The following is a 23291-nucleotide window of genomic DNA, read 5'->3' on the forward strand; positions in this document are numbered from 1 at the left end:
ATGGAAGTCACCATCCCTTAACTTCCATCGAAACATCATATTGTATCTTTTAGTGAAAAGTACTGTGGTAATACAATTACAAAGCCCAAACTAACCTGAGAGCTCTGTACACAGGGATGGCTCACTATAAGGCTGCCTCCTAACCAGCATGGAGTCCGTGCCAGAAGGCCCCCATTGCTACACTAAAAAAGTACAGTTTAAATGAGGTTAATTCTCTGAATTTTCTACCCTATCTATTAAGGCAAATAAATGAAGACAAAAAAGTACTAGTGAACAATACATGCTGAATCTCTGAAATTATCTTAGTACAGGCTAAAATATTCTTAAAAACAGATGGGCAAAATGCTTAGTAAGTTGTTCTGACTGCAGTGTCACAAGGAAAAAAGATTAGACATTTTGGTTATATGAACCTCTGATGTTACTGGCTGTAACATACTTAGTACTTTTTTAACAGCGTCTGTTATTATAAACAAACTCACATATGCGGAATGTATGTAGGCAACACAACAGTGTGGTAAGAAATGAAATACCTGTTTCCAATGTGTTCTACTTAAATATTTGCAAATTTTCTGTACTGATGCTGACAGGGTTCTATTAAATTTTTTACTATCAGATACAGCCAGGAGTATTCACTGGATTCAAATTTCACTATCTTCTTTTATCCTTGAAATATCTGTACTTACTAAATACAAGGTTTCTATATTGGACCAAGCAATTTCTGACAGAGACTAGGTTTTCCTTCTTCTTCAACTAAGTCAGTTTTATCTCTATTTTGATGTTGTTTTAATTTAAGACTTCACTGCAGGACAAAGAAGAAATAAGAGTCTTTAGCCAAACCTACTGCACAACCTTTGAGTAGTGAAAGCCTCATGTGACTTTCTCTAGCTCTAAATAAAAGGCAAATGAGATGATTTGGCAATTTTCCTAAAAATATGTGGGGAAAAATTATTGAAATAATGCTCTGTAGTTCCTTGAATATTTTAATGGTTAGACTTTAAATATGGAGTGGAAAAAATTACTTACTTCTAAGCTGCCTCTCTTGATTGGATTCAGCACTAATAATTTCTTCAGGAGGTTTTCACAGTCGGTGGACATATAGAAGGGAATACGGTACTTCCCTCGTAAGACTCGCTCCCGCAGTTCCTTACAAAGCAAAACAAAGCACGTATCACTGGCTTATGAAATCACTGTGTTTGGGGATAGAACATTAATATCAAATTTAGCTGATACCTTTAAATTCTGGCCGTCAAAAGGCAAGGAGCCACTGACTAACGTGTAGAGAATGACGCCGAGACTCCACACGTCCACTTCGGGCCCGTCGTACTTCTTCCCTTGGAAAAGCTCAGGAGCAGCGTAAGGCGGGCTTCCACAAAATGTGTCCAACTTGCTCCCGACTGTAAATTCATTACTAAAACCAAAGTCAGCAATTTTAATATTCATATCAGCATCAAGGAGAAGGTTTTCAGCCTAAGAGGAAAATAATAAAAAGGACAATGTAAAGAGCCTACATAAAATAAAACGTTCATTGTAATTGTTTCAGATCTCAAACATCTATTTCTTGTCTCTCATTTTTAAGTGTAACATCAAATTGAGAAGCCCAGTAGAGTACTTCAATGTATAACTTCTCAGAATTACATTTATATAAGACTGAATTTTAACACTATATAGCAAGGCTCCATTTATATGCATATATGTAACTGTTTAAGAAAGGTTATTTAAAAACCATTTTCTTCCATAGGTCATTTTAAACCTAATTTTTTTCCTCATGGTAAGAAACATCCTAGAATTGCACCTTAATATGACCTATTCTAAAGAAGGTAAGTCAACATAACACTAATCCATCTTGGGCTTAAACCAACAAATTTACCCAAATATGCTGTTTTAATAGAGTATCACTGGTTAATGCAAGCCTCAAGCATATATTCAAACTAACTGCCAGTCAGGGGTTCTATGACTACTGAATTCATTCCTTGTCCTTTCTTGCAAAACACATCCTCAGCGAAGTTCTTTTCTCAGTAAAAGAAAACAACACAACACAGCCTCCATTAGATCCTATCTGTTTTAAGCCTCCTTTTGCTTTTCTAAAACTAGATTCTCTTCTAGGGGCTTATTATGGTAGAAAGAAGTGATTTCTCCCATGTTTTAAAATGCCGGTTTTCTAAAATCTTCCTAAATCAGAATCATTCAATGAAAAAATTTAAATGTACCTTTTATAAATGCAAGCAATTCAATAAAGGATTTGCTTTTGCACATGTTTTGTTTCAAACTCTGTTACAACTGACAGACTAATGAAGTTATAGCTTAGTTTGTAGATGTGTTTTATCAGGTTACAAAAAGGAGTAAAATTTGACTAAAATGAAAATCAGAGTTCTCTATAGTTTATACCACTGGAGGGTCCAACACTCAGCAGACCCAGGCACTTTGCCCATCATATAGCTCTTCCCTCGCCTACTTTCCTTCTTTTCCTTTTTTAAGGAATACTACCTTGGGATATTTGTTTTCATCTTGTTTCAGAAAATAACACATCTAACACCCAAAACTATGCAAAAAATGTGGTGTCACTTATTACATAAATATTATAACAGCACACAGATTTGGGAGATTTATATTAGATCTTAACATTATGGACTGTGCGACAAAACCAGGTTACTTTGATGTTCTGATGTAAGGGCCTGGTCACTGTAAATTTCTGAGGCTGTCTTGGAGCAAGCTAGACAATTCCCCGTCTCTCTAAAGATGTCTGGGTGGATAGCAAAGTACCCAAGGCTGCCTCAGAAGAGGAGAGCTGGAGAGGGTTTTGAGGTTTCCTCCCAAGAGCATACAGGAAACTCCTGGGTAATGAACATGATTTTTTGCAGATATTTTCCATATAAGAAATGAGATGACAAACTAGGAGTCAAACACACAGGCAGGGAAATAAATAGCCCTCTTCTTTCTCTTTCTTTGAAGCAGTGATTTCCCTTAAAATAGCTGAGGGAGGAAACAGAAATAGAAACATTTGGAGCAGGAGAAAATCTGTAAGCTCAGAACAATGGAGCCAAATTACAGGATGAGACTTTCAACAATTGTTTAGGACAATGTATTCAAATATAACACAAACTAGTGCTAGTAACTGACAGAGGCAATGGGAAAAGAAGTTGGGAAAAAAAAAAAAACCAAACAAACTCCTAGGTATGGAATATGCAAGTTAACTTTGGAAAAATAGAGAAAAAGGAAAAAAAAAAACTTTCTTAGACAAGGAATTTTCTACCTTCATTCAAAAAAAAAAAAAAATCCATTTGGCCCCAACCATTTCTTTCTTTTTTTAAATTATTTTATTTTTTAAAATAAAAATTATGTATATTTGAGGTATAATACATGATAATTTGATACACATACAAACAGTGAAATGATTACTTCAGTCAAGCTACATACTTCCTCAGAGTTACCTTTTTTTTGATAAGTGTGATGGGAACACCTGAAATCCCTCTTAGCAAACTTCCAGTATTCAATACAGTATTATTAACTTTTTGGATTAGACATCAAAAGCTCAGGCAACCAAAGCAAAATTAAACAAGTAAGACTACATCAAACTAAAAAGCTTCTGTACAGCAAAGGAAACCATCAACAAAATGAAAAGACAACCTATAGAATGGGAGAAAATATTTGCAAACCACATATCTGATAAGGGGTTAATATTCAAAATATGTAAGGAACTCATGTAACTCAATAACAACAACAAAAAAAACCAGATTAAAAAATAGACAAAACACCTAAATAGACATCTGATTTCATTTCCCCATGAAATGAAACATGGCTCCCATGTTCACTGCCACAAACATTTCCTGACTATCACACATTTCTTATTCCAAAGTATGCTAGTTTATACTAATCATATGCATTCAGTATTCATAAAAACATTTAAAACTTTCTTTATTTCTTTGAACTTTAATGTGAGGATGAGCACTGGCTCTTACATCAGACAAATCTGGATTTGTGCCTTGACCCTGCTTCTGATGGAATGGGGCCTCAGGCATTCTTAATTAGGGACAAAGTTCCTAATTTATGTTATTAAAAGAAGCTAATTAATGGAATCAAATCCTCTAGTATTTAATGCTAGATAACTTCTCATCCACATTTTCTTCATTTCCTCAATGAAAATATTGCCTTTTAAGAAAACATTCCTGGGCTTCCCTGACGGCACAGTGGTTAAGAATCCACTTGCCAATGCACGGGACATGGGTTCGAGCCCTGGTCTGGGATGATCCCACATGCTGCGGAGCAACTAAGCCCGTGCGCCACAACTACTGAGCCTGCGCTCTAGAGCCCGCGTGCCACAACTACTGAGTCCGCATGCCACAATTACTGAAGGCCACGCACCTACAGCCCGTGCTCCACAATAAGAGAAGCCACCACAATGAGAAGCCCATGCACCACAACGAAGAGTAGCCCTGCTCGACGCAACTAAAGAAAGCTCGCGTGCAGCAACGAAGACCCAATGCAGCCAAAAATAAATAAATAAATAAATTTATTTTTTTTTAAAAAAGAAGACATTCCTACGATTTATGTCAGAGCATGTTTTGCCTATGTTCTCTTCTAGGAGTTTTATGCCCTATATTTAGGTCTTTAAACCATTTTGAGTTTATTTTTGTGAGGGTGTGAGGTAGTGGTCTAATTTCACTGATTTACATGCAGCTGTCAAGCTTTCCCAACACCACTTGCTAAAGAGACTGTCTTTCCTCCACTGTATATTCTTGCCTCCTTTGTCTTTGTCATAGATTAATTGATCGAAGACATGTGGGTTTATTTCTGGGCTCTCTATTCTTTTTTTTCTGGCCGTGCATGCAGCTTGTGGGATCTTAGTTCCCCAGCCAGGGATCGAACCCGGGCCCTTGGCAGTGAAGGTGCCGAGTCCTAACCACTGGACCACTAGGGAATTCCCTGGGCTCTCTATTCTGTTCCACTGATCTGTCTGTTTTTACACCAGTACTGTTTTGATTACTGTAGCTTTGTAGTACTGTCTGAAGTCTGGGAGGGTTATGCCTCCAGCTTTGTTCTTTATCCTCAGGATTGCTTTGGCAATTCTAGGACTTTTGTGGTTCCATATAAATTTTAGGATTATTTGTTCTAGTTCTGTGAAAAATGTCATGGGTATTTCGATAGGGATTACATGAAATTTGTAGATTGCTTTGGGTAGTGTGGCCATTTTAACAATATTAATTCTTCCAATCCAAGAGCATGGGATATCTTTCCATTTATTTGAATCATCTTCAATTTCCTTTACCAATGTTTTATAGTTTTCAGCGTATAGGTCTTTCACCTCCTTGGTTAAATTCATTCCTCAAGGCAAAAGAAACAAAAGCAAAAATAAACAAATGGCACCTAATCAAACTTTATAAAGTTTTTGCACAGCAAAGGAAACCATCAACAAAATGAAAAGACAACCGAAGGAATAGGAGAAAATACTTGCAAATGATGTGACCAACAAGAGGTTAATATTCAAAATACACAAACAGCTCATACAACTCAATATCAAAAAAACCCAAACAAACAAAAAAATGGGCAGAAGACCTAAATAGTCATCTCTCCAAAGAAGACATACAGATGGCCAACAGGCACATGAAAAGATGCTCAACATCACTAATTACTAGAGAAATGCAAATCAAAACCACAATGAGGTATCACCTCACATGGGTCAGAATGGCTATCATCAAAAAGTCTACAAATATTAAATGCTGGAAAGGGTGTGGAGAAAAGGGAACCCTTGCACACTGTTGGTGGGAATGTAAGTTGGTGCAGCCACTGTGGAGAAGAATATGGAGATTCCTTAAAAAACTAAAAATAGAGCTACCATATGATCCAACAATCCCACTCCTGGGCATATATCTGGAAAAAACAAAAACTCAATTCAAAAAGATACATGCACCCCAATGTTCATAACAGCACTATTTACAATAGCCAAGACATGGAAACAAACCATGTGCCTATCAACAGATGACTGGCTTAAGAAGATGTGGGGTGTGTGTGTGTGTGTGTGTGTGTGTGTGTGTGTGGTGTGTGTGTGTGTGTGTATATACACACAATGGAATATTACTCAGCCATAAAAAAGAATGAAATAATGCCATTTACAGCAACATGGATGGACTAGAGAATATCATACTAAGTCAGAAAGAAAAAGACAAATATTATATAATATCATTTATACGTGGAATCTAAAAAATAATACAAATGAATATACAAAACAGAAACAGACTCACAGACATAGAAAACAAACTTATGGTTACCAAAGGGGAAAGGAAGCAGGGGAGGAATAAATTAGGAGTATGGGATTAATAGATACATACTACTTTACATAAAATAGATAAGCAATAAGGATTTACTGTACGGCACAGGGAACTATATTCAATACCTTATAATAACCTATAATGGAAAATAATCTGAAAAATATATATATAACTGAATCACTTCTCTGTATACCTGAAACTAACATAATACTGTAAACCAACTATACTTCAATTTAAAAAAAAAGAAAGAAAATACTACCTTTTATAAAAAGTTGCTGTGAGAAGTAAATAAAAACCAATTTCCTTGTACAGTGCCTGGCACAATTAGGCAATCAAAAAGAGAGCTCTAATATATCACATATCTATTAATAATTAAGAAATTTTTGCTATAAAGCCAATCACTTACCTTAAGATCACGGTGAACAATGCACTTTTGATGACAATACTGTACAGCAGATACAATCTGAAATAAATATTTGGATAAAAGATTCAAAATTATTATGGTAAAAACATCTCAATTTTTCCCCAATTATCATTCCAATTTAGAGAAATTACTAACTTGGATTTTAAAGTTATGTTTAGCAATTTCACTGTTCCTTTATTTCAGAAAACCATATGCATTAAAGTTATGAGATTTTCACTTTTAAATGTGGACAATGTGGAAAAGTAGTATTCTCTTCCTAAAATACACTAAAATATTTGTCAGAGTCCATGAAGATTTCTTTATGGGTTGTTATATTTCTCTGTTTACATGATCCAATGTATACACTTTGTAGTTTTGGTCAAATGGTTTATCCCACTGTTGAAATAAGAATTCTGGCACACATGAATCAGCATTCCAAGATAGCTGGCTCAAGTTCAAAATGCAAAACTCTATTTTAGGAATTATACTAAATGTGTTCAAGGCATGTTTCTTCAGGGAAGTCAACTGACTAAGAATTTATCAACAGGGTATTTAGCAATACCTTATTTTTGTCTCTTCATATAGTATAAAGCAAAGGAAAAAATTTTGAGCCTTTAAAGGCAACCTAATTGTCAAAAGAAAAGAGGTAAAAATGAAATTTAATCTTAAACTTGCCACTAATTCAGCTGGGCAAAGCATTCTACCCTTGTAACTAGATTTTGTACACCATCTTAATTTTTAACCATTACATAGGGCTCTTTGGGGATAAGTGCTAAACAGGAAAAAACCCAATGGTTTAAGGGCCAAAGATACAAATGAGAAATAGGTTATAAGCAATTCTATGATAGTTATACACTTTATTACATAAAATACAGAAAAGGAAACAATCTGATAGCAATCAACTAGGAGTTACTTTGTACATATAAGTATATCTGATGTATAGGAGGGCCATTTTAATGCACAGCAGAACATTCAATTCTGTGGATTCAGTTAAACGTAAACACAGTTTGAATGTTGAATATTGGTTAGGCATTTAACAAATGGGGACAGAAATGAGATTTTTGAAAGTTTAAAGGTGATGTGAAGTATGACCATGCTAATAGGATACTGGTTAGAAAAAAAAAAAACTTCGAAGTAGTACAAGTGAAACTGATATTTCAGTATTATAAAATTATTTTAATGTATATTAAAATGGTTCAAAGACAGAGAAGACATGAATTCAAAACAAAATCAACACACAGTGAGTAAGATGTAATTCAATTAAATTCATTTTGATTCAACAGTCAGTTTATTGAGTACCTGCTATGTGCAAGAAAATGTGCTGGTTGCGAGGGGAATACAAAAATGTGTTCATGCACCCTACATGCACGCTGCCTTTAAGGAGCTTACAGTCTGATTAGGAGGAAAAAATATGTTTATGAGTAACTAACTATACATACTACAAAGTAGAATCATAGAAGCAGAGGTACAAAGAAGTGAGGGAATCATAAAAGATAAAGAATAATCTCAGTTACTAGGTGATATTTGATCTAAGCCCTCCATGAAGGATAGTACAATTTTAAAATGTGGATGTTTGGGGATGGGGACGTAGGGGGTAAGGAGGTAAAACGCACTGATTTTTAAAAAATTTTTGGCTGCGTTGGGTCTTCATTGCTGCGTGCGGGCTTTCTCTAGTTGCGGCGAGCGGGGGCTACTCTTCGTTGCGGTGCGCAGGCTTCTCATTGCGGTGGCTTCTCTTGTTGCGGAGCACGGGCTCTAGGTGTGCAGGCTTCAGCAGTTGTGGCACATGGGCTCAGTAGCTGTGGCACACAGGCTTAATTGCTCCACAGCATGTGGGATCTTCCCGGACCAGGGCTCGAACCCGTGTCCCCTGCATTGGCAGGTGGATTCTCAACCACTGCGCCACCAGGGAAGCCCTGCACTGATGTTGAGGCAACACAATGTATTTGAAAAGTAGGTAGGAAAATGGTAATACTGGGAGTTAAACCTTGATAGACAAGTTGGTAAAAGTCTCTGAATTCCAAACTAGACAGGTACTACAGAACCATGAACTGTGTTTGAGCAAAACAATTGTGAATGATTATAATTAATTTGAGGTGTGAGTCCTCCAAATACAGCAGAATCCTACAATGAATACATGTAGTATTAGTTTTCTTAAGCAATATGCTTCAAACTTCTAATATCCAATTTTTACCATGTAATTAAGAGAGACATACATTTATATGTAAATATTAATACATCTTACTGAACATACTATATAGGCTATAGGATGTTCATACTATAAGGCTATTTTTGTATCATAGATGACAGAACTTTGCTGATAATGAGAATATCTTTTTCAAGTCCCCTTCTCTTGATACCGTGAAGAAGGCATGCTACAGACAATGATTTGGTTACCAAACATGCATTTCACATTAGACAGGATAGTTTCTGTGAAAGCAGTTCTATAGGCACTTCTGGAATAAAAATCTCCTGAGTCTTAAAGACTTCAGAAGGGAAAGATAATTTATAATATCATCACACTTATCTAGTAGGGTACAATTTCTGCCATAAAAGAAGCTCTGGCTTCTGACTTGCTCACTGCAAGAATCCCCATGCACAAGCCCAAGTTTTACTGCATTATTCTATGGCCAGACCCTCCCATCTCAAAACATTCTGTACCTCCACAAATAGGATGCAGAAACTTCCCTACAGTCCTTTTGTTACGGATCTTGAAAACATGATTGACAATCAGTCCTGCACTGACCCTAAGACCAGACATGTCAATGTTTTGCCATGAGGTGCAATTGTGGGGGGAGGATGATTTGCAGTTATTTATACGTGGGTCAGGAATTCCCAAGCTTTAAGTAGTAGCCTTGATACTGGAAGGGTTGAATCAATATTATGATTTTTCTTGCAGGCCCTCAAATCTTAAGGAAAGCAGAGGCATTGTATGGGCAATGACTGCTAAATTAATTGGTCTTGAACTGTCCTAGTGCCTCTGCTATATTTAATGGTAGGGTCAAGGACATACCCTTACTAATACAGTACATTCCCTTTCACTGTTAAAGTTTTTAAAGTAATTTTATGAAATACAGAGCAAATAGAAATAAAAGTAAATACACATTTATTAGAGTTTTAATTACACCTATAAAGAAAAATAAACTTAGCAAAAATAAATTGAAAAACAAATATAACTTTTTGCCAAATAACTATAAAATTGTGTGTGTGTCCCTGGTTTTTAAAAATGTGAGTTGGTTACCTATTTAATTTTGGGGGGAACACATACAGATAGTAATACATTTAATATTTATAATAAATAGATAATTATTTTTAAAATTGCCATTGTTTTACATTTTAAATAGCATTCATTTGACACTCAACCTCTGATTTGATTTCAAAGTAATCCAGACTTTACTTTTAAAAAGAGCCAATTAGTAATTATTTGGATCTTTATGAAAATATCTGTGTCCCAGCCTGCTATCCTGCTCCCACCCCTCAGTAGAGATGAGTAAGCTCTTTAAAATAGCACCTTCTCTAATTCCATATAGTACCCAGTACAATTTCTGACCACAGTATGTTTTTAATAAATAAACAAAACCAACTGACTAAAAAGAATAAGAGTGAGTAGTGACAGTCCTTAAAATATAAATTAAAATCCCAATGGAAATACGTAATGTCAATTGGAATTTTCTTCCTAATAGGCTACTAAAACTAGTGTGACTGAGATGGACAGAACAATGACATTTAAAGTGATGACTGTAGCTCTTTACTTAGGTAAGCCTGGACTTCCATTCCACGGTAGAAAAGAATTTAACAATATGTAGCTGAATACCATTCAATTTCTCAATGTTGCTTCCTCATTACCAGCTGTCTTTAGATTCAGCTATTTTAAGTCAAATGCTCCTAGGAATCTATTCTAAATATAAGGGCTATGTTTATCTTTGGTCGAAAGCATTTCATGTATACTGTTCCAAAAAGTAATGATTCTGTGAGATATTAATAATAGAGGTTTCACAAAATAAACTCACTCCACGATCAATGTGGAGAATGCTATGTCAAAAAAAAAAAAAAAGTTGAACAGGTTTTTTTCCTCCCATCTTCTTCAGGACTTCTCCAATTGTTTGTATGTTAACATATATATAAAATCTCACAGAGGAAGATTTCACATCAGTAGTCATTGTTTCCCAACCTTATTGATTACAGGATCCCTTTAACTGTAGAATAATGTTTACAGAAGAGATACTGAACTATTTTTAAACGAATATTTTAAATTCACTTAGGTAAAGTTTGGGATATAGTAAGCTGTCTGTTGAAACTTTACTTCAGTAAATTTTGTGGACAATTTACAATTTATTAATTGTCATTTCTACAGTAATTTATAAAGTATGATAATTTTAAATGCTTCATCCTTAAATATTAAAAACAAAATCTTAGATGAACTTAAATTGCTTTTTCTTATTTTATCATTTCTGTAACAAATCATATTCAAGTTGACCTGGAAATATCAATATCTTACCATATTCTTCACACTGGCAAGGTTCCTTCCCTACTTGACTAAATAAAATTGATCACAGTCTTTAAATCTACAAAAATATGAGTTCCAAAACTGACATCTTTAATTATTTAAAAAATACAAAAACCTCTTTAAACAGTACACATTTATACTGTACACATAAAGCTAATATTCTTGATAATAATTACTGGATAAAGGTTTAAGTATTTACTTTCTATCTCACTCTAGTCTGTATTTCCAAGACTATCAAAGAGTTATTAATAAGAATCTCACCTATAAACATTTTACTATTTATGATGAACTAGAAATAACCAATGGCAACTATTTTAAATTTAAATTCAGGAAGAACAAATTTCTTTTTCAGTTTTCCATTCTTAAAAGGTATAAGAAAGCAGGAATTTTTCTTTTTAAAGTACCATGTACTCTGAATTCCAGTTTGTGATACTGTCCATTGTACATCACTAACAATATCAGCAAAACAAAGTTGAAAACTACTTTCCATACCTGCCTAAATTTTGCACGGGCCTCTTTTTCTTTCATTCTTCCATGGGCAACTAAGTAATCAAATACTTCACCTGAATCAGAAAGGTAAAGCAGGCAGTAAAATATACATAGATTTTTCAGTTAACAATATATGCAATGTCAAGTTTTGCCTTGTTTTTAAAGAAGCTTTTGGCCCACACTTTTCTGATAGTTCTATATAAATCACAACTGTTACATGAATAGAAAAAAAGGAAAAAAAATACATGTAAAATTGAATATGGGTAGCGGCTTATGATTCAACAAAACTCTTAATAAAAAGTCATAAAAAACATAAGAAAACTTACTTTCTGCTTTCAACTATTATGTAAAAATACAGTCAACTCTTTATTATCCATTCTAATAAAGGGAAGCCACAGCATGGGCAATCAAAAATTACATTTGGCTTTGTATTTGGGGCCTACATTTCAAACAAAATAACAGAAGTCATATTATGTTGGCTCACTCTCTTAAAGTCTACTAGTCATAGAGTCTTGGTCAAATTCCATCTCTCTACCTCCATCCACACTGATTTCTTTCTTTTCCTTCCTACACTGATTATGCGCATTCTCACAGTACTCATTTCACCTGCATTGGTATTTAACTACTTATTATACAGAACGAAATCATCCTTGTGTGCATCTCCTATTACCCCAGATGAGCTGCAAACTCCTTGAATGCTGTCATCATACCCATACTTTACCTGTATCCCCATCCCCATGACAGAACACGAAGTGGATAGACAATACATATTTGTTGAAATAATTTAAAGATACTAGAAACTGTAAAAATTTTCTAATAGATCCTTTACTTTACATGTAACTTTTTTTCATTTTTCTCTAATCAATAATAATAAAAAAATAACTAATGTTTAGTTACATTATCAAAAATAAAATATCTCAGTGTAAGGGATAAAATTTTTATATCCTTATAATTTGTACCACATAGATATATACATGTATATTAAAAACTCATAAAGTGGCTTAAAGAGTTCTTGTAAAGTACAGCAAAGTGGTTAAAAACTCAGGTTTTAGAATCAGACCAATTTTGGTATGAATCCTTATTTAGCCCTAAGTAGCTATTGGGAGACATAAGGAAGATTTCTTAACTTCGTTTAGACCCTGCTTCTCCCTATTACCTATTTCACACGGGTGTTGTGAGGATTAAATGAAATAATGCACGTGCTTAGCACAGTGAGACTGGCATATAGCAAGCACTCAATAAATTATATATTTGTATCTAGGTATACAGATATATTACATATACATATATGCAATATCAATCCTAGGACATAAGTAAAATGTTAAAAATCAAATATGTAATGATGTATGTCAGATGAAACTAATAAATCTACAATGTTAACATATTATATCAAGCATACTTAAATGATTAAATGGGATGATGAAAACAGAGAAATGAATAGATGCTCTAGTTGACCCATCATAGTAGTTAATTCTAGATATGTGAGTTTAGGTGGGGAAAGATATATGGCAGGAGTTCAAAAATTTGGACTACTCTTAAGTTCTGCCTGGAACGCTCACACCCCCCGGATGTTTACATGATTCAGTCCTTTACTGATTATATATTATTTGTTTATGATTTGCTTCTCCAACTAGAACGTAATCTTTTGTCATCTTTTTGAGGGCAGGGACCTTGCCTTTGCTCACCCGTGTGTTCCTAGCACCTAGAATATCACTTAGTACACAGTAAACATTTAATAAATAATGTCTGCATGAACAACAGAAGGTATAAACACACTATTCCAAAGTAGCCCTGACGCCTTTTAATAGGCTCCTTCGAACAAAACATGGTTCAAAATCATAAAGGAGTTCCCTGCCCTTCTAATCACTGAAGATCTTTTGCCCCATTAGTGAACCAGAATCAACAGATGTACTCCTGGCAGAGAGGCAGTTGTCTGACTCAACCCTTGTTCATGCTAGGATTCTCGTGTGCATGTCAGATTCAATCCTAAAATATCTAGAAATTTCAGAGGAAAAATATTAAGTGTTTTATTCTCTAGAGTCACCTTGCCATTTATAGATTAAAAAGGCAAGAGGATGATTCTAGATTTACTGCTACAGAACCATGATGGTTTGTTACAGGATCATTGACTGGCAAGTCTCAAAGAACACCTATCCCTAGGAATCAGAACTGAATAAGGGGCCACTGGCTGAGCTCCAGTACACACCTCTCTACACTACACTACACCCTTCTGCCCCTCCGAATGCTACTGAAGGAGAGCAGTGAGGACCCTACGTGCTGTCTATTACTCCAGCCATTGCTCCCCTTCATCAGCACCAATAAAGAGTTGACTGCACTTACCATTAATCGTTAAAGCAGTATGCACATTAATATTAACACAGCCGTGTGGCAGCCCTTCATAAAAATAGAACAATGCCCACAGACCTTTAGCTGTCTATAATTTCTCATATCAAAACATGTTTAGCCCCACTCTCTAGACTTTAGATCACTAAAAAAAAAAAAGTCTAACTGAATAAACACTCAGGGTTTCAACAATGATGAATTGATACACAGATCTAACTACAGGATAGAAAAGTAGAGAAAGTTCATTATGTGGTATTTGTAGGTTCATTAATTTTATTATAGATTAACATTTTATGAAAATTTGCATGGCTGCATTAATATTTCTTAAAATCCTATAATAATAAAAAACATTAATGATGTAGGTTTCCAGGTTAAGTAAAAAACCTACAATGAAATATTTTCATGATGAAAAAAAGCTATGCAAAAAACTAAATCTTTTAAAACTTTCAATCTACATAAAAAACTGAAAAAGCAATTAAAATCCATTTAATATTTGTAGTAAAATTTTTTAGAAATCTAAGAGAGGGTATAAAAATACATAGCCTAGATGCTATAGACTAAAATAAATCATCTTTATTCTAGTTACACAAAATCTGAATCATCATAAAAATCTATACACTTTATTAGCTAAAAGAACTCAAAACTAAATTCAACACTAAGTTTTCCAATTGATTAGCGGAAAAAAGGTAATTAGCCAAAGTGGTTTAAATAATTTCTGCTGCCCTCCCTCTTCTTCAATTGCTTAAATTCTCTGAGCCCTTAAAACCTTCAAGTATCCTCATTTTACTTATTAAATGATTTAACTCCATAAATTTTAAACCTGTTTCCGAGAAAGTTAAGTCTTATGCCTAAAAGAACAGTGAATCTGAGCCAATGTATCTCTCATTTGAGGGGAAGTACATGAAAATGATTTTCTATTATATATCAGTGTTTAAAAATCATTCCTATTTTTGACACTATATAGTCAGAATATATATTGGGTTGGTCAAAAAGTTCGTTTGGGATTTTCATAACATCTTACGGCAGAACCTGAACGAACTTTTTGGCCAGCCCAATATTATATTCTACTAGAAATGTATCTTACATTTCCCCGTCAACTCAGTCTCCTAACTTATAAAATATACAGACCAATACTTGTTTAAATTGAAACATTTTATGGATTTCTTGAAAATGTATGTATATGGAGAATCTGTCATATATGAACAATCAGTGAAATAAACATCTGACCTTGAACATGCTTTTACTATAAACTTTATTAAATACATTCTGAATTTGAGATTTCCTGTTAATAGCCAAGAGCTTCTACTACTACTAATGTTATTATATATTATATTATTTAGATAAGAATTGAAACATTCATAGATAACAATGCAAATTTAGAGTTTTGAAAAATGTCCCTAAGTAATTTTTAAATAAGCCAAAATCCTACTTTTAAATGTAGGATCAATAGGTCTTGAAACTAAACACTGAATTTTCCTTAAGATACTATTTAAAGGCATTTTATGAAACTATAGATTCATTAACATCAAAAAAGACGTGAATGTTAATGATTGGTATTAATAATTCTATATGTCTCATCAAAAGATAACTTTTCATTCCCTTCATCCTTACCTCCACTCGCGTATTCCATGACTAAATAGAGGGTCTTCTCTGTTTCAATAACTTCAAACAATTTTACTGAAAAAAGAAATTAGAGATATAACTCTGTGGTTGTGAGCACATATTGGATATGCTTTAAGAAAATTTAAGGTAACACTAAACCAAAGGAAAATTTGAGTATTTACTAAAAATTATTAATTACAACTTAAAGTTTAAAATTTTTCTCAAGGGTTATTACGACTATGTGAAGAAAACTACTTACTGTGAAGTGATTTGGAACCAACTGCTGGGTCAAAAGAGAGTTAAATTTCTGGGATTAAAAAAATCATTCCTTTTCTAATTAGAATAAAGTAATAAAAAAAGAAAATCTTAAAATCAAAATAATAAAATTTTAATTAAAGCTTAAAAAGACACTATTATTATAATGAGCCTATCAAAAAATGTTAAATAATCTTTGGTACAGAAACAAAAAATTTTATAATTACGTGATATTTTTAAAGTTTCTGGTTAAAAAATACTAAATTATCAGACTTATGTATTGACAAATAGTTGAAATTATACACCAAAGTAACTGCATGAGTGTCTCTAATAAACATAAGATTTTTTAATGTGCAAGAAACACATGATTCAAAAATAAACAGATTAAAAGAAGAATTGCTTTTTACTTCTTACAATCCAATGACTGTATAATACATGTAATCAATAAACTTATTTGTAAATATGGGGGAAAAACAGAACTTATGGAAGTAAATTCACTAAAACTGAAATCAACTCTATTTTCTTTAAAATTCAAACTAGTTATTTTGCTTATAAACTATGATCAAGCCCAAGTGCCTATTATCAAAATATCTGGAATTATTTTTTATAAATACCTAAATGGCATGCAATCTCTATTTAGAGAGATTTAGTAAGGAGATACAAAAATCATTTATATGCTTTAACTCCAAGTCATATATATTATTTTAGTGACAAGCAGAAGACAGCAAGGTAGTAGAAAACTACATTTGTAGCCTTCAGTTAACTTCCTTATAATCTATTTTTACCCAAAGTATCACTTTCTGAGGTTATCACTTTTTCTCATTTTATATAAAACATCCTTAAAATTGTATCCTTTCAAATAGCCTCAAATTAAGGAAAATACTTCATCGTTAATTGTATATATAAATTTCATACCTATGTTAGGGTGATTCAATATCTTCATTATTCGTACTTCTCGAAACAACTGTTAAAGAAAACAACCAAACAATTTTGTTAAAAAAGAACACTCAAGCAGAGAACCAATCAAAACATCTATTTGAAGACATTTATCTGCTTATAAGACACTACAGGATTCTGGTCAAATAAGAGATTTACTTCACAGTCCCAACTCTAATTTTGCTGAGACTTGGTTCCCAGGACAATTTTAACTAATGAACTCAAATGGTTCTGTGTGTGTGTGTGTTTGTGTGTGTATGTGAATATACCATATACAGTAAAACTAACATTTATTTGAATACTCATTACTAGGAATAAAAGAAAAACACTGTGGGAATGAAACTAAATGATCATCCACGTGACTTTTATCCAAAAAAAACCTTCCTTGGGGTCTGGGGGGCCTGACTCTTTAATCACCTCTACTGGTTGATCAGACTATAAGCAGTTATGAATAAAGCTGTATAAACCATGTGTAAGAGTCTGTGTGGACTAAGTTTTCAATTCACTTGGGTAAATACCAAGGAGCATGATTACTGGATGGTATAGTAGAGTATGTTTAGTTTTATAAGAAACCACCAAACTACCTTCCAAAGAGGCTGTACCATTTTGCATTCCCACCAGCAATGAGAGTTCCTGTTGTTCCACATCCTTGTCAGCACTTGGTGTTGTCAGTGTTTTGGATTTTCACCATTCTAACAGGTGTGTAGTGGTATCTGTTGTTTTAATTTGCAACTCCTAATAGTGTATGGTGTTGATCATCTTCTTATGTGCTTATCTGCCGTCTATATACTTTCTCTGATGAGACCTCTGTTCAGATCATTTGACCATTTCTAAATCAGTTATCCGTTTTCCAAACGCTTTCCAATCCTCAACAATACCAGATGCCAGTGGACAGCGGTAAGCATGGAATACTCATCAAATACCATGTAGATTCTAGTTAGCGACGTCAGAGAATATGTCCTTCCCATGAGCAGCCCTGGAGGCCCTGGGCAGAGGGAGCCGGAAGTCACATACCCTCACTTCCTCCTCAGGGGTCTCAGAGGGGTAAGGGCCTTGGTGTGAGCTGGGTGGCCTCAGGTCAGCAGAGGGGAGTGTGGAATCTCACTCCTGTGAATATTCAGAGGGAGGATTGAGGGGACCTCCTATACCAAGACAGAGGGGATGCCGCCCATACCCGGCGTTTCTCACGACTGGCAGCAGGGGCAGAGCTCTGTGGGGTCTCCTGTATTCCTGGTGGGTAGTCCCCTCAGAATGCACTCAGGGTTTTTATCTTGGTTTCTGACACCACCTGGGTCTCCTCACTCTGCTTACCTGACGTCCCCCCTAAAAATAAGGCCCTCACTTCCCTGAGAAAACCAAAGAGGAAGTAAGGGGGCACCTCATCAGGTGACCTCTGCCCACGGACTCCTTGGGCTGACAGCAGAGGTAGACTCTGTGGTTTAGATTTTCAGAGGATCTGTACTTCTGGTTTCAACTTTTTTTTTCTTATTATGGCACATTAGCAGGTAAAATTCACACATAATATGAGCACATAAAATTTACATATAACTATAAAATCATAACTCACAAATCTGCTGATCCTAGGTTCTACTATAAGCAGAATTTTTTTCTTTAGAAAAACAAGTCAAATATTATGCCTGCCTCTTATTTTTCCATGGCTTTCATAAACTCATTTTATAAGCACTGAGTAATAAAACAGTCTATTTAAACATTTAAAATATCATTTTATAAGAAATATACCTATTTGTAACCAAAGTAATTTTTTTAAATGTTAAACTTTATTATTTAAAAATATTGACTTTTTTTCCTGAATCTCCACCCTGCACCCCAGGAATGTATTTAAAAAAAAAAAAAATACAGATAGTCCCTATTTTGGTTTTGCTGTACTATATAGATTTTAAAGTTTTTGGACCTATTATTAATACGAGTAGCATTATTGTAAGTTTCATTTGCATTCATTAGTATTATCTCTATTTCTTTTTAAAAAATTTATTGAAGTATAGTTGCTTTACAATGCTGTGTTAATTTCTGCTGTACAACAAAGTGATTCAGTTATACATATACACGCATTATTTTTCATATTCTTTTCCATTATGGTTTATCACAGGATGTTGAATATAATTCCCAGTGCTATACAGTAGGACCTTGTTGTTTATCCATTCTATAAACAATAATTTGCACCTGCTAATCCCAAACTGCCACTCCATCCCTTCCCCCACCTGCCATCCCCCTTGGCATCCACATTCTGTTCTCTATGTCTGTGAGTCGGTTTCTGTTTCGTAGATAAGTTCCTTTGTGCCATTTTTAGATTCCAGGTATAGGTGATATCATATGGCATTTGTCTTTCTCTTTCTGACTTACTTAAGTATGATAATCTCTAGGTCCATCCATGTTGCTGCAAATGGCATTATTTCATTCCTTTTTATGGCTGAGTAGTAGTAGTATGTATTTCTAATAGAAAAGTCCCCAATAACAATCTTGTTCTCCTATACGTACATGTAAATGAACTACCTCTGTTTTCTTCATTGAGTGTTGCTTTCTTATTAAAATTTTATTTATCTGTTAAGTTGTTAGATGTGACTATACAGTCACAACTCACAAGCACTACAGTACAGAAGCCTTTGTAACTGGCCTCCATGAAACCAACTGTCACGCGGCATTGCCTCTGCAAAACCTGCTGAGCACACTTGTGCACCCTCGATGCTCACTGTTCGAGGTGCTTCCTGCGCCCCTACACTTCCGCGGTTAAGCAGCATGCTTACCAAAGGTTATTTAGATTTCAGACATGTCTGTCAGTTACAGTTGTTACTGCAAATAGATCATTCAACTAATGTATTAGTTTTCTATTGCTAAGTAACAAATTACCACACCCCAGCAACTTCTAACAACACACATTTATTATCTCACTGTTTCTGTGTGTCAGTATTCACTGTGCATCATGGTCACGGCTTAACTGGGTCCTCTGCTGGGGGCCTCACAAGGCTGCCATCAAGGTGCTGTCCAGGCTGCACTCTCATCTAGAGGCTCGACCGGGGAAGAATCTACTTCCAAGCTAACCCAGGCTGTGGGCAGAATTCATTTCCTTACAGCCCTAGGGCTGAGGGCCCTGGATTCTTGCTGGCTCTCCTGGAGGCTGCCCTGACCTCTTAGAGACTGCTCACAGGTCTTGCCAAGTAAGCTTCTCCAACACAGCAGTTTACTTTATCAAGCCAGCAAGGATAATCTCTAGAGCAAGGTGGCTAGCAGGACAGTCTTATATAACATATGTGATTGTGAGAGTGAATTCTCATCACCTTTTCCTAATTCTACTGGTTAGAAACCAGTCACAGATCCCGCTCACACTCAAAGGGAAGTGATTGTTCACAAAGGTGTGAACACAAGAAGGCACGGATCACTGGCGTTGCCTTAAGGTCTGTCCAACAAGATTAAATTTACATAAACCAATGAAGGACAAGTATGCTGTTCAACAAAACAAACCAAATTGAATACTTTCTAAATACTAGATAAGAGCTGTTAAAGAAATTGCTGTCCTGTTAGGTGTGGGCAAGAAGACTGTAAAAGATTAAAAGAAAATCTAGGATTCTGCTCTCAGATCACTTCCCGGGAGTCTTTAAATTCTCCATTAATTAAAATAAGAAACCAATTAGAAATAGCAGCAAACATGGGTTTACAAGTATGGCTTGTACAAGATAAACAAAGCCAATCAGTAGACCCAAACTTAAAAGAGAAAAAAAAAAAAAAAAAAGCTTTGCACCTAAATGAAAAGATTGGTTGATGAATGTATATTTATGTGCTCAATTTAAATGTTAAATGCTTATGTAATTTTTAATAATTCCTCACTTTAACCTACTTTTTCGATTACCAGTCCTTACTGCCCCATGGAAGAGGGCTTCTGCCTTACTTTGTAACTGGCATAGGTACCTCCAGGAACTGTGGCCCATGAAGTTGTAGCATTAGTATGCCACACTGGCTCCTTCATTCTATCTTCTTTCTCTTCTGTCTCAAGAAAGAACATCAAATTGCAACAGAGTGAGAACAAAATTGTCACATGGGTAATCTTGAATTTATTCTTGTTAATTTTTATGACGTTATCGGCCAGTTCAGTAGTTTATTCTTAGAAGCAAACTGGTTGAGACACATCTGATCACTAATTAAAACATACTGGCAGCTCCATGTTTGAGAATAAGTAATCTAAAGGAACGGACAGCTACACATCCTTCAGGCATTCCCCTATAAACACTGTCATTTGTTTGTTTACTTGATTGAGTGGTGCTGAATTCATGAGTTTAGTCCTTGACTGGAGTCTAGAATGTAGCTCTTCTGTTCTACAAAGAACCGAGATGAGCTGGGGAACAGTGTTAAAATCGTCCTGTGAAAAGTGGGACACTTAACAAAAACAGTACCTGAACAGAAGGCCACTCCACTTCCACCTGGAGATGAAGCCAGAGAAATACCATCCCTTTCTCATCAGAAAGGAATTTCTTATTCCAGTTAAAACAATAATATACTGTCATCGGGTTCCTACATCTCAATGCCTTGAATACACTGTTCTATCCATAGTTTCCTCTCCCTCAGCATTTTTAAAAAAAAATTTGTATTGAGATATAGTTGATTTACAATGTTGTATTAGTTTCAGGTGTACAGCAAAGTGATTCAGTTATACACACACATACATATATATACACATATATTCTTTTTTAGATTCTTTTCCATTATAGGTTATTACAAGATACTGAGTATAGTTCTCTGTGCTATACAGTAGGTCCTGGTTGCTTATCTATTTTATCCCTCAGTAGATTTTGACAAGGAGTGAGAAAAAGCTATAAAAACAAGCAACGGCATGAATGTGTGTATAAGCTGAGTGTGTGCTGGCTAAAAGTGACAAGCAGTTGTGGAAAGAGGAAGAATGGCTGCCGATGGAAGAAGTGGTGAGGGGGTTTTAAGTGGTCCATTGACTCGGGACAATGAAATGCCAGAATCCTGCCCCGTCATTCACCCTGACTCCGATGGAAACACTTGAACTGTCAGCCAGGTTTGTCATTAACATTCTAAATCTAGAAAATCGGGGCCAATTGAATAGTACTAGCACGTGGATTCAGTAAAGGGCTATGATGTTTCTTCCTCTTCATGACTCCCCATAACCTCTTCCTAAACTCTAATATTCTAGTTGGTTGCACAGAGGAAAGAGACTGGACTAATGTCAAAGTCTTCTGCACCAGCCCACTGAGTCAAAGGGAGCAGACGAGGGAGAGACAGTGAGCTCCTTATACATATTTGGTCTTTTCACCCAGAAGAGACCCTTACCAGCAAGGATGGCAACCTTATCCGTACTTGCTCTTCCTTAGGAGAGGGGGAAAGAGGTGAGGGGGAAAGGAGAGCTGAACATTTAGACCAAGATAAGAAGTTTACTCTGAGATGGAGAGTTGTTGTAAAAAAAAAAAAAAAAAGTCAATTATTGTATGTATCGTATGTCCAGGCACAAGTAAGGAAAACAGAAGTTTGTGAACATATTAAATAGGCCCACACTACTATCTGAGTTCCTGATTCTAATTTTTAGTCCTATTTTTCCTTTCTCATTTTTAAACTGTGACATCATAATGTTCCTAGCATACCCAAATTTAGCAGGAGGGCTCTGAATTCACTAATGCCTTTCAAACTACTGTTTCGATTTTGCTGTCAGCTGAAAATTAAGGCCAGAGTTTGTTAAGATTGTGTGTTGAATTAAATAAGTTAAGTGCAGAGAGAAGGCTTGAGATGGGTCTTCTATGACTAAATGGCAGGGACTTCACTGTTTGGACTTTGTGACAGCTGTTCTAGTTGTTCAGCGGCCTCTATTGTTTCCTCCTTGGTTCTTGGCTTTGTTCTAGATAACTGAAGTTAGTGAACAATCCTCAATTCTGTGGACAGGTATTTACTTTCCAGTTCAGTCCTTCCTGGTTAGAGCTCAGGGTCAGGATTAGGCAAACTCCATTAGTGTTAATCAATATATATCTGCCTTAATTATTTCTTCTCTCAACTACTCTGTTCCTTCCTACCTCTTCCATTCCTTCTGCCTATTATTACATTTTTTTGATGGTAGAAAAATCTGTTCTATTTAGAAGTAGTGAAGTGGACATGGCTTAGACAATCCCCATTCTATTTACTCTCAAAGCAGCACAGCCAGGGGCCGAAAACCTATCATCCTCTCTCTACCAGCCCTGCTCACCGTGCTGCCCTTGGACTCATCAGTGTCACAGGACTTCTTCACTACTTCCTTGATCTTGAGGCAGATGGGGAACAACTCTGTGGCCACGGGGAGTTTGACAAAGGCTGTGGTCAAGCTTGTTCCCCCCAGGAGAGCTCTTCCAGGCTGTCATCAAAGTCATAGTAGACTGAGCTCATAAAAGGAGGGTGACGTTTGTCTGTGCTTTTCTTTTTTTTAATTTTTATTTATTTATTTATTTTTTGGCTGTGTTGGGTCTTCGTTTCTGTGCGAGGGCTTTCTCTAGTTGTG

At 35.3% G+C, this 23291-nt stretch overlaps 1 protein-coding gene across 5 annotated transcripts in view; it reads right to left on the reverse strand.

Moving 5' to 3' along the window:
- The window catches only part of MARK1 (microtubule affinity regulating kinase 1), a 143687-nt gene that overhangs the window by 32515 nt on the left and 87881 nt on the right, over positions 1-23291 (reverse strand). For 4 of the 5 annotated variants that reach the window (XM_068541799.1, XM_068541797.1, XM_068541798.1 and 1 more), the window contains exons 4-9: positions 16778-16826; positions 15617-15682; positions 11666-11736; positions 6670-6726; positions 1231-1467; positions 1024-1143 (exon numbers count right to left, since the gene is read on the reverse strand). In XM_068541799.1, the coding sequence (XP_068397900.1) occupies positions 1024-1143; positions 1231-1467; positions 6670-6726; positions 11666-11736; positions 15617-15682; positions 16778-16826 (600 nt within the window). Of the gene's footprint in view, positions 1-1023; positions 1144-1230; positions 1468-6669; positions 6727-11665; positions 11737-15616; positions 15683-16777; positions 16827-23291 lie in introns of those variants that run through there. The other variant, XM_068541800.1, reaches the window with a different exon arrangement.

This window comes from Eschrichtius robustus, chromosome 3, assembly GCF_028021215.1.
Source record: "Eschrichtius robustus isolate mEscRob2 chromosome 3, mEscRob2.pri, whole genome shotgun sequence".
NCBI lineage: Eukaryota > Metazoa > Chordata > Mammalia > Artiodactyla > Eschrichtiidae > Eschrichtius > Eschrichtius robustus.